At 40.5% G+C, this 13,292-nt stretch overlaps 1 protein-coding gene across 4 annotated transcripts in view; it reads right to left on the bottom strand.

Annotated features, from left to right (window-relative positions):
- Positions 1-13,292, bottom strand: part of RGS6 (regulator of G protein signaling 6) — a 251,597-nt gene that overhangs the window by 115,025 nt on the left and 123,280 nt on the right. For all 4 annotated transcript variants that reach the window (XM_070939549.1, XM_070939559.1, XM_070939566.1 and 1 more), the window contains one exon: positions 7,693-7,792. In XM_070939549.1, the coding sequence (XP_070795650.1) occupies positions 7,693-7,792 (100 nt within the window). The remainder of the gene's footprint in view (positions 1-7,692; positions 7,793-13,292) is intronic.

Here is a 13,292-nt window from a genome sequence, read left to right as displayed (position 1 = left end):
GCCTAATGGATGAAGCACTTAATAGTAGCAGTGGGAAGACTATACTTTCAAACTTGCTAGCTTTTGTTAATGTGGCCTTACAATCAAGTGGAATTAGTTCATCTAATCGTGTTTCATGTCTGTTTTACCTATAAGGGCTGACATCCCTTTTGCAAGTCTAAAAGTACACATGTCCCACTATCACTTTTAACTGTTTCATCCATAAGGGCATGTCCTTACAAAGTTTTTTCCTCTGACCATTAATCCATTGGGGCCTCTTCTCCCTCTTGTCTGGTCATTTTGTAGGTAGAATCTCTTCCCTTTATCCCACCCCCACGTCACCCCACATTCCATTACAAAAACCTTTAAAATAGCATATTTCCCCCTCTTTTTAATTCCAAAAAGATGACTCACCAAATGTCTTTATTGTTTTCTGCTGATCAGAAGATCTCTGTTAAATTGTAAAGCAATTATCTCTGAATTAGTTTAGGGAATTGTTTATAAAGGCTGCACAATGGTTTTGAATATGTTGGTAATCCTTTGGCTTCCAAGCTATTCAACCCATGATGGACTACAAGAAATTCATCTCCCTAAGTCTCCTCACAAGGAGTAGCTATCCAGAGCACAGGTGGGCAATCTCTCAATCTCTTCATCTCGGGAGAGAATTTGTTCACCAAAACATGTTGCATGTCCATCAATCTTCATCGTGCTGCTGTCCCCATTCATAGAAACCCTCAGAAGGATGCCTAGCTCCTCATTGGTAAGGCCCCACCAGCCCATTTCTGAGAGAATGGTCCTAAAGTAACAACCCATGGTTTATCAGTTTGTTCCATCTTATACTTTTCATGCATTTCTGACTTCATAAGATAGGATAACAACAATTTTGCATAAGTTGTGGCTCCTTGTCTCCACACTGAGCCAGGATATGCAAAATTGTTTGTATGTATTCATACACTCATTTTCATACATACAAATATAAATACAATCTATATGGACACATATATTCACATAAACATATTCACACACATACTGTCTGTGCACACATATACAGGTTATTACCTTTTTATAAAGATTACAAATTCTACTACATCAAGGGTTTCATGAAACTCCTTCACTATTGCAGCTGATCTAATCTTGAATGAGGTATTGCTGCCTGCTTTCTCATTTCCTTTCTGTTGCTATATATAGCTATTCACTGATAAGTTTAGACTCAGAGGCACAACACTTTCTTTGCACTCTGTTATCTCGAGGCGACACAATCTGTATAAGGCAGGAATACAATGGAAGAAGCTCTTTGAACTCAATGGGGCATTTGCATGAGTGAAGTGTTTTGTTGTATCATCAACAGGTCTATTTGAAATTCTACCCTACAGGTGACTATCCAAGGGGTGATTAGAAAATTATATACAGCTGAAAGAAGCAGAGGTTATTTAAGATCAATACAATAAATCCAAAAGTAGGACTTTGCAGCAGATGACTACATAGCTACTCCTTGAAAATGTGTTACTAACCAAATTTTCTGGAGTTGGCTGTCAGCACTGATTAATTCAGTAATTTGTAAACCCTTCTTATCATCAGGGGAGCAATCTACATTGTAGAGAATTCAGATGGCATAATTATTGCCTAGAAAAAAGTAGTTATTCCAACTACTATTTTGATGATTGCAACAGCTCAGTTTTCAGACAACTAAATTCTCTATAAAGACAAGACAATCAGTTCAGGACTTATCATCACCTTTTTGTCTTTCTTATTTTCTCCCAAGAAACTGTGATGACTAAGCTGTTAAGAAAGAATATCAGCCCCCTCCCTTTTTGGGGGGGGGGGCGGGGCTAAATCTACATAGTCACCTTGAGATGTCCTTTGCAGAATGAAGAATGTTTCATTTTGACCTGCACATTTTCAGATATCACTTCTTGAGAGCCCTGAAATTACCTCATCATGCTTTTTGTGACTTTCAAAGGAGTTGGACTACAATTCCAATCATTCCCAACCACCAGCATAAACATTCCAGGTTAGGTCATACAGCAAGGAGTGATGTTAGTATCATATCTGAAGAACACTAAACTAGAACAGGCCAACCAACATTTTTGTTCACTTTTAAGGACTATTATAACAGAATTAAGAATCTTTATTGTTACAGTGATACTGATAAGCACAAAAGTTAAACTTCCATGTTTTTCTTAAAATGTTTGCGTGATGATTGGGTAACAAAACAACCAAGGTTATGAGTTTTGCATCTTCAGTGAATGCAAAAAAAGATTGTGTCGCTGTTGCTTTAGCTTTTTGGAAGCACTTAATGAGTCCTTTAAACATTTGTCTGCACAGCCTAATGTGTTGCCTAATTTGACAACACAAAAGGAATAAGTGAGGCCCACAAATAAACATGCCACAATGTGCCACATTTAAGCAAATATATATAATCTGCATAATTCATTCCAATTATGTACACTGTCAACTTTAATAAGTAATAACTCTATGTGCTACTTTGCTCTGATAAATCATATTGTATAAAATATCAAATACAGATCTCAGATATTATGATCAACTTGTGCATAGGTTATCTTCATATAGGCATTTCCTACTTGTCCAAGAATTTTGGATGCTTGAATGTATAGATAACATGGGTAGAATTTGCAAATTTAAAAGTTCCTTGGGCCATTTCTGATTTTATTAAATGTGTTCCACAAATTAAAACAGATAGTTCAACTAACTGCAGCATTTTCTTCTGTTGACAATGTCTGTGGGTTTTAGTATCCTCAAAAAATAAATGGCACAACTCAGAAGCAATTCCTCCCACTGCGGAGTGGAACATGTAATTGCCCTCAGTGTAAATCATGGTTCTGCTTTGCTAGGAATTCGGTTTCAAGGCAGCTCATCTCGCCAGCTTTCTAATCTGAACAAGTGGCAGCGTCATCCACTGAGGTAGTCCATTTGAACCCAGAAGCCGCAATATAGTATGACCCCTCCTTGCCTCTGTGGAAGGATAATGCCCTAAAATAATGTTACATACAATTGCCAAGGTCATTTTTTTTTCTCTATAGTAATTTGTCAAAAGTACAGGTTGGCCATGTAGGCAGTTGCAGAGAAAAAGTGGGGGAGGGAGTTTAAACTCTTAGCATGTAATTTTTTCAAAAAGAGAGGGATTTTTTCTTACGTATGCCAGGAGATGCTGCTGGAATGAGAGGCAATTAGAAGAAACGTAAAACAGGGGAGGTGAGGGCTGAGCTAGTCAGAAGCTAAGAGGATCTACCGCCAGAGACAAGAACTGGGAACCTATGGCACCTGAAGCCAAGGAAGGAATCTGCAAAACAGTCAGCAAAATGGAAAATGCAGCTCTGGACTGTAAATAGTGGAGAGCAGATGCCAAGGATTCAGGGGCTGGATCCATGGGCAAGTGTTTGTTAAAGAGAGATGCTGTTAGCATCCATAAATCTGTGCTTAATAGTATTGGGAGGAGGTAGAAATTAGCAGCTAAACGCAGGGCTTACAGAGGAAAGTAGTAGAAATTTAAGTCACAATTAGATTTATTATTGTATGCATTTACCGTATTTTTCAGAGTATAAGAAGCTCCGGACTGTAAGACACACCTACCTTTTTTGGTGAGGAAAACAAGAAAAAGAAATCTGCCTCTGCCTGCCAGCAATTTTCCTTCGTTGCAGCAAACAGCCTGATTTACTTTCATTTTTCGTTTTCAGCATAGCTTGATTAGCACAAGAAAAAAAAATGATCCCAGCAATTTACCTTCTTGCAGCAAGCAGCAGAGGCCTGCGCAAAACATCTGAAAGCAAAACATCTGAGAGTCGGGAGGCCGATCCAATCAACTTGTGCTAATTAGGCTGTGCTGAAGCTAAAAGGAGCTGTTTCTTCTTGCTGCTTGCTGCAAGGAGGTAAACTACTGGGAGGCAGAGGCCAAAGGGTGGGGGCCAGTGGGTGGGTGGGGCTACATAAGACGCACCCAAATTTTCACCCCCTTTTAGGGGGAAAAAAGGTGAGTCTTATACTCTGAAAAATACGGTACATTTGGTTTGTGCTTGTATGCCCACATATAAATATGTAGTCACACATAATTGTTCATAATAATAATTCAGTAAAGATCTTGAACATAGACTTTGTAGTAAGCTTGTATAGAAATAAACATGTACATCCGGCCAGTATAGTTAGCTGGCCAAAGGAGGACACAGATGCTGCTGATGTGACTTGGATGTTCCTCATACTGTACTCAGGTTTCCACCCCACGTTCAAAACCCAGAAATTATACACTAGCCAGAAAGAAGATGGGTGCAGACTGATGAGTGTCAAAACCACTGCCTGAATGAAAGGCAGAGCATCTAGGAGTACCTCAGTAAGATGGCACACAAAGATGAGCTGCTGAGGGAATGCCTCAGGCAGCAGCAGACATAGGAGGAAGCTCAAGCAGACGAAGTGCAATGGCAAGACAAGACCCTGCATGGGATGTATTATTGACAGATAACTGAGGTTGCTGACACTGCATAATCCTATCAGTGGCTGTAAAGGGCTGGACCAGAGATGTCAAACTTGCAGCCTGCAGGACGGATGCATCATGCGCTGACCATGCCCACCCACAGTTTAGCAAAGGGGAAAAAAATCACGATGTGTCTTGTTAAGATGACGCGACGATGTGAGTTTGACACCCCTGGGCTGGACTGAGGATCATAACGCATTGTAAGCAGCCCTTAGTCTCCGAAAAAGGGCGGCATATAAATCGAATCAATCAATCAATCAATCAATCAATCAATCAATCAGAGCCTTGGTAGTACAGTGGTCTAAAGCACCCTGTTATTAACACAGCTGCCTGCAATTACTGCAGGTTCGAATCTTACCAGGCTCAAGGTTGACTCAGCCTTCCATCCTTTCTAAGGTAGGTTAAATGAGGACCCAGTTTGTGGGGGCAATAAGCTGACTTTGTATAAATATACAAAAGTATGAAGGCTATTGCTTAACGCATTATAAGCCGCCCTGAGTCTCCGGAGAAGGGCGGCATATAAATCAAATTTAAAAAAAAATCAATAAATGCACAAGAATAGGCATTAACACCAGATCCATAGGGACAGGGATCTACCACATGACACAGGACCAGAGGTGCAGATTGTGCAGAAGGGCCTCTATCTTACAACCAAAACATAGTGGTAGGGTGCAAGATAGAGACAGAAACAATATACACTGACTGGCACAACCATATAGCTGGCATTGTGTATATCGGCATGCGGGCTAGGCAGGCTGGTACTGGCCAATCAACCAGACACTGTGGTAGTAGAAGACAATGGTGATAATTGATGTAGTGGCGCCAAGTGACAGCAACATCAAGAAAAGGAGTATGAGAAACTGGAGAAGTACCAGAGTCTGAAGAAGGAACTAGAGAAGATGTGGAAAACAAAGGCCAAAGTAGTTTCAGTGATGTTAGGAGCATTTGTGACTCTTAAGTTGGGAAAATGGTTCCAACAGATCCCAGGCAACATAAAAGTTCTCTGTCTAGAAGAGTGCAGTAGTAGGAACAGCTATGATACTGTGCAGAACCTCAAACTCCCAAAGATTGAGGAGGACACATATCACCCATAGGGATGACAAGGAAATTTTTGTTTGCACACATGCACACAGTATACACATACATACACACGCACACACACACATATTCACACATGTTCTAAATATACTTTGTACTAAGCTTGCACAGCAATAAACAAACTCTATACAAATGCCAACTGACTTGTTCTTAACCATTCCCACCCTCTGACAGCCATGATTAAAGCCTATTCCTCCACAAAAAAATTGCTGTCAGCAAAGATAGAACTAGGCACCCAACTGAGTTCAGGCTCAATTTAGTTTGATCTTTTCCTAACTTTTAGACTGGATCTTCTTTTTCTGTATCTGTAGATAAAGAGCTTTCCAGTGTTCTGTATAGAATATGAATTTTTGTAAAATACAAAAACTTCTGCACTCTGCCTTGATTCATGGGTGACTGCATTTTGCCTTCCTTTCCTTTCCATACTGGAACCTGTGTCCTTGCTCTTTGCTCCCTTTTTCAATGAAATGGATCTGATGGAGATCATGTTCTATGATACTACAGCGACATGGTTCCGCACTTCTGGCAACTCCTTGAGATTTTTCATTCTCTCGTCAGCTCTTGCCTAATGGAAAGGATGGGAAATGGGAAACCACCCAATGAAATCAGAGAAAACAACTTCCAAGACAGGTGCTCAAACAGAGCACTGGAAGAGGATGAGGCGGCCCTTTGACTTTCTGAAACTTGATAGCCATTCTTGTCTATTTGGGACAAAGCAGAGGTGGGTTTCAGCAGGTTCTGACCAGTTCTGGAGAACTGGTAGGGGAAATTTTGAGTAGTTCAGAGAACCGGTAGTAAAAATTCTGACTGGCCCCACCCCCATCTATTCTCTGCCTCCCAAGTCCCAGCTGATTGGGAGGAAATGGGGATTTTGCAGCAACCTTCCCCTGGATTGGGAAGGGAATGGAGATTTTACAGTATCCTTCCCCTGGAGTGGGGTGGGAATGGAGATTTTACAGTATCCTTTCCCTGCCACGCCCACCAGGCCACGCCCACCAAGCCATGCCCACAGAACCGGTAGTAAAAAATTTTGAAATCCACTGGGACAAAGCTATGGTTTCCATTTCTACTATCTTCATGTCTTTCAATCTTTCACGGATTTTAGTTTGCAAAATTGAAATGCAAAGGCAATGAATCCAATGGGAGAAAATACTTAACTCTTTCCTCACTCACCATTTCCCCACACTACCTTCAACATTTTTTTTCTCCATTTCACTTCTAAAACTATGTTGACAGCATAATTAGCTGTCAAATCTTCACTGCTGGGGGGCAAAAACAAAACAAGTGACTGTGATTGTTGGTAAAGCTAGAGGAAACTGTGCTAATGGTCATACATATGTAGGAGATTGATGTACATAGCATTCTGCTGTTCAAAATGAAGTCCAAAGAAGCAGCCAGGAAGCCCACAATTGCTGAAGCAAAATGTATTCTCCTTGGAAACTATCTCAGCCTCCCTGGTTCCCAACCCTCCTTGTCAATGGGGTACAAAGGTTTTAACTTTGAAACATACTATTTTGAGTAGGAAATAGCTGTCTTGACTTCACTAGAAGCACTTCAATGCTGTTCTGACTATTTCAGAAGCTTTCTGAGATCAAAACAACATCTTTTTGGAACAGCATTCTAACACTTCTGGGAAGGTGGGAAAAAGCTGTTTTATGCTGAAAATATTTTTGATTTGAAACATTTTGTCCATTACTTCAAAGTTACCTGGAAGCTGTTTTCTACCTCCGAAATTACCTGTGCCAGTTTCCTTGAAGTTTTGCTCAGAGCCCAGCAAGTGAAAGAATATGTACTTATTAGCGAAGTTGGGTATTTTAGTCATATTCACTGACCTTTCACAGTTTTTTAGACAGTGATGCATAAAATACTTCTTTTAAAATGAGTCAGACTAGCCTCTTGTGCTTCCTAATCCTCCTGTTCATTCTGATGAGTGAAACCATTTACTTCTGGCCTTGAGGCATCAGCATTAAAGCTAGAATTACATGGGAGCACAGAGGGGATAGAATGATTAGGCACATGTTGGAGAGAACCATTGATAAAGGTTTTGAATTTCCTTCACAGTGTGAGCACATGCTGCAATGTTAATAAGGGATGCAGATAAACAACATGTTAACTTTCAGTTATGTTCATACCTGTGACAACACTGGGGATTTTCGACAGAAAGCTCTTGACGGTACGAATGGGCACTCCACCTGTTTTGTCATCCTGCATTCTTGTAATGATATCTTCTATCTAGCAAATAAAACACAAATAGTATGTTAGTCTTGCAAATCAAGCGGCTTACTTTTACTAAGGTAAAACCTTAGTACTCATTTATTTAAAGGTTGAAATAACATTAAATTCACTCAGTTTCATTTGTTATCAGTCGCTCTCTGTGTCCACCATCTTCTCTTACTTATCTACCATTTTATAGCATGTCTAGCTTGCCTTAATCCTGAAGGACAGCAAAACAAAGGCTGAAAATTATAGAAAAATCCAAATAAAGCAATTCCGCAAATAATACAACACATTTTTATTAAACCATAATTAGTTTAAACCAAGGACATGAGAGAATGAGACTTTTTTGATTTCCATAAAACGGAAACAGCTACTCACCTTGTCTACATCCCATGTGCCTTAAAAGGTCAGTGTACCAATGTACACTGACCAACACAAATTACACGTACCAACACAAATAGACAAACTGTATTCTGACATGTCTTGATTAAACTGTGTTATGCTGTGTAGGTTTTTATAGGTAATGAACAGCAGTTTGATTCAGGCCTAGAAATACAGTGGTACATTGGTACTCATTGTTAATTGGCTCCAGGAGGTGTGATGAGTACCAAAAACAATGCGTACCAAACACATTTTTCCCATAAAGAATAATATAGTGAATCACAAGATCCTGACACTAAGACGTTCTAGCTTGTGCATTGAATATTAAATGATGCGTACCAGGACAAATTTTTTATGTCAAAAATGCATTGAATACCAATTTGATGAGTTTCAAAGCAGTTGAGTACAAGGTAGCACTGTATCCTATTATTGGCACATGTTATTCTGCACTGGTGAGATTGACCTACCAACATTTTAACCACTGTGCTTTGTGAAAGTGGTGGCTTCTCAGTATCTAAGGACAGACCTACACATAGCATGTTACACTAGACCTGCTGAGTGGTGATTAAGGTTCAACTAACCAAAGCACATCATCTCTTTTTGGCAGAGATACTAGATTAGTAAATCAGGAAAATGCATAAACATAGCAGTACGTAGAGCATGCCCTTCCTGCTAGATCAGATAGGATGGGCAGAGATGATTAGAGATAGTCGGTCCAATTAATTGTTTTAAAATCATTTAGTCATTCTGATTGGTTTGAATGGTTCCCTCTGCTTGAGCTGGGAGTTGAAAGCTACCTAGAGAAAAATAGTTGTTGGTGTAGGAATTCAATGTAATCACAAAGCAAGACATATGGAGTAGTACAGGGTACTCAAAGACAACTGCTCTAAAGCACTAAATATTCTATCTACAAAACCTAATTTGGCACTTTGCTGGGAGTTTCCACAATTACTTCTCAGTCTCTATGTAATGATTTCAGCTCACAGTAATCACATTTTACCACTGCCTTCTAGTAAGCATATAACTGAAACAGTGTCATTGCTCTGCTCCAAATGTTTTCTCTCGAGATATGTGGGAGATGATGACTCATTATTTCACAGCTCCACAGTACAGCATGTGCAAGCCTTATTACTTTCAGTAACTGTGGCATAACCACGAGTGTGTCTTTCTATACATAATCATACTGTAGATATGTATGATAACACATAATCATGTTGAATATAATTATTGGATATTATTATCGGCAGAAGAGAAAATCTACTTCCAGTCTCACAACCAATACACCCAATATGAAGGAATGGGGAGGAAGAGGGAAATATTTGAATAAAGCACAGAAATGTCTCTAGCTATTAAATAGCGACCAATTGGTTTTCTATTTCCACAAATTTATTCCTTGGAGGCAGGGAACACTGCTCTTTGTGGCTGCTGGTTGGGTGGCTGATGCCAGAGACCAGATTATGGATTCTTGTAATGTGTTTTAACATGCACAGAATTTTAAGAACCCAGTGCCATCCAGTCCCTTTAGACTAGGGGTGTCAAACCCTGGAAACAATGAAGGACTGGCCCATGGTGCCTCTGGCAGCAAAAATGGGCTCCCAAGCTCTGTTTTTGGCTGCGACAGCTTCCTGCAACCCTCTGCCAGCAAAAACAGAGCTCAGGAGGGCCTCCGGAGGTCCATTTTTGTTGGCAGAGGGTTGCAGGAGGCCGTTGCACCCAAAAATGATGCTCAGGAGCCCATTTTCACTGGCAGAGCTCTCGGGCTGCCACAGGTGCCCCCAACTCGAGTGATGTTGATCTGGCCATGCCCACCCTGGCCACGCCCTCCCCGCCCTCCCCCAAGGTCAAACACAACCCTGTTGTGGCCCTCAATGTAATCAAGTTTGACATCCCTGCTTTAGACAGTGCCACTAATCCCTTATAACAAGCACGCTTCTTATGCCTAATACTCTATCCCTCCTCAGATGAAATATTTTCATCTATGTCACACGCGTAGTTACACATCATTTGATCCCTGATAGTGATCATTGGATCAATGGAAAAGTTGAATGTTCAGACTGAAGATGGCTAATGTTACCCAAGTTCGTTCGGTCTTTGTCTGTGTAAGTTCTGAAGGAAGGGAAACCAGAGGAACAAGCAAATGTGGATTTAGAAATTCTACTACTTGCCATTATGAAATAAACATGCTTTCAGGTAAAGAACTAAAAAAGGCCTTTTCCATCTGCTTCTTCTTGATTACTATAGACCTCATAAAAGAAATCCCATACTCCTAATCTCCTAATCTTCTTGTATACAACCAGGGGTGGGATTCAGACCGGTTTGGGCAAATCGGATGTTAATTTTAATCTGGTTTGCTGAACCGGTTGTTGCAAGGACTGGCTGACCCTGCCCACCCCTCCCCTTTCCTCCCCTCCCCTCCCAGGAATCTCCATGCAGCCTGTTTTGGATGCCAGGAAAGTGCAGGGCCTGCATGAAGGCCCCGAGAGGGCAAAAATGGGCTTACCAGAAGTACCAGAAGTCCGGAAATGGGCCCATTTCCGGAGCCCAGGGGAAGCCATTTTTGCCCTCCCGGAGGCTCGACAAAAACTTCCAGAGTCCGGCGAGGGTGAAAATGCCCCCCCTGTGGTGCAGGAGGCCAAGTAGGCCATGCCCACCATGGCCACGCCCACCCAGCAACCGGGCAGAGAACTGGTTGCTAACAACCTTGAGTTTCTAACACTTAATCTAAAGAAGACAGAGATGTATGTTTCATCTTCAACTAAGCATAACTTTTAGTGAGAGAAGAAAACTGACCTCGAGTTCAAAGAAATAGGAGAGTTTCTTTTTCAAGAGCATTTACATTTCTCTTATGCAACTAACAACATTAAATTTTAATGCTGATCTCATATGCAAATGCAAAGCAAACCAAAACAGCTGAGCCTGAGGACCAACAGCAGCAACCTGGGAGGGGGCATTCTTGATTGCTTAACCATCTTTGTCTGGTCTGGAAGCAGTCAAATAGAGCTTCCAAGGATAAGCTGACAGCTCAACCTGTTGCAGATTGATGTATTCCTGAACACGTTGCTGGAGATTTAGAGTGCATAATTTAAGTAGATGAATCTTATTCGTCAGGAACATCTCAACCAAAGAGAAAGCCAATGAAAGAAATCCTTTTACATTTATTTACTCCTCTAAGCGTTCTTCAAAATAGGAATGTCACCGTTTAAAATAAAGGAATAAGAACTAGTAAGTTTCATTCTGTTGGTTTGGAAAAGAGAAATGGCTAGCTATCCTGCTAGAGGTATTAATTTGTTTATTAAGGCAAATTTACTAAATTATTAAGAGTTACTGGTGTGTTGGTCACTGTGTTTATCTTGCTTAAGTTTAAGCAGTAATTGCACTATCACAGGTTGTACTTTTGCAACCTGTCAATAGAGGATAATATTTTATGTTTGTTTTAAAGTATACTCTAGTTCCCAGAAGCTTATGCCAAATTTGATATTTTTTATGATACTACAGATTCTTCTTTTTATTTCACTGGCTAGCATGCTGTCTCAGTAATTCATAAGAAAAGGGTTGAACCATAGGCAGTATTTGGAATTTTAACTGCGTGTTGTAGAGGCTGTCACAATTTGACAGGCATTGGAAATTCTAGCCTGCTCTAATGTGTGCATTAGTGAGTATGCCCAGTTACATAATATACATTTATCAGGATCCAAATGACACTTTTTCAAGCAAATAATGGAGTACAGATACTCATCCCATTCAATTTTCTCAGAATGCCTCTAGGTCTATATGGGAACCGGAGGCGTTCTTGAAAATTAAAATATTGCTAGAGGCGAACGCTGCTTTGCTTTATAACATATAAAAAACAAGTGCAAAAGGAAATCTGATGGGTACCACACTGGCTATTCCCTTGGGTAATTTTATTCATTGGTTTATTTAAAACACTTATATAGCCATCCATCTTATATAGCCACCCATCTGGGTGTCTCCCAATTTTAAACAGTTAAAATAAATTTAAATTTATCAATTTAAAAATAGCATAATATCTATTAAAACCATAAAACCTTAAAAGGCTGGCACCAAAGTTAAACTTCCAATACCCTTGTTCAATCCTCTTATCCATCTCACCCTATCTCAGGGTGGGGTGGGTGGGGGGAACCAAGTCTTAAGTAATTTTTGGAAGGCTAGGTGGGTAGAGACCAGCTGAAGGGTTTTCCACAGAGCAGGAGCTGCCGCAGAAGAGATACACTCTCTAGCTCTCACCAGACGGCAATCTTTAATGGAAGGGACTAGGGCAGTGTTGGCGAACCTTTTCGGCACCAAGTGTCAAAACAGGAGTGTACCCGTGCCAGAAACCGGAAGACCAGGTGGCCAGTGCGCATGTGCATGCACGTGCCAGAAACAGGAAGATCATCTTTTCGGCATGCACATGAGCACTGGGTGGCTGCTCTTCTGGTTTCCGGCGCTCCGGAAATGTGTGAAGACCAGCTGGCTGATGCGCCAGACCCCGGAAGAGCAACGAGTGACGGCTCACATGCCCAGAGAGATGGCTCTGCGTGCTACTTCCGGCACATGTGCCATAGGTTCGCCATCACAGGACTAGGGGCACCTTCACCCTATCTGATTTGGTAAAATAGATAGATAGATATCCTTAGAGAGAGGCAGTCTGGGAGATATTTTATTTATTTATTTATTTATTTATTTATTTATTTATTTATTTATTTATTTATTTTATTGAATTTATATAGCACAGGGCCAGATAATCTGGCCCTGTGCTATATATGGTTTTAAATGGTAATAACCAGCACTTTGAATTGCAATAAAAAAGAAACAGGGAGCCAATGCAGCTCACACGATAGAGGAATATATGGATAAACTCAGGGGCACCTATAAATGCACACACAATCACATTTTGGACCAGTTGTAGCTTCCGGGTAGTCTATTTTGATCAATAGCTCTATTAATTCATATTTAACAAATTCCTAAAAACATTTTCTCACTGAAATACAGATAAACAATGATAAAGGCAATCAATAAACTATTACAGAGATAAGACACCCAAAAGGAAATGCAAAAATATACCTGTAAAAAATGTGGACGAGAGAGATGTAGAGACAGGAGAAGAAAGGATTAAGAGAAATTCACTCCTGTT

Source organism: Pituophis catenifer, unplaced genomic scaffold, assembly GCF_029215685.1.
Source record: "Pituophis catenifer annectens isolate HBS135680 unplaced genomic scaffold, rPitCat1.0.hap2 SCAF_1, whole genome shotgun sequence".
In the NCBI taxonomy this organism is placed as follows: Eukaryota; Metazoa; Chordata; class Lepidosauria; order Squamata; family Colubridae; genus Pituophis; species Pituophis catenifer.
Note: the sequence above shows the minus strand (reverse complement) of the source record. Positions and strands in the feature narration are given on the sequence as shown.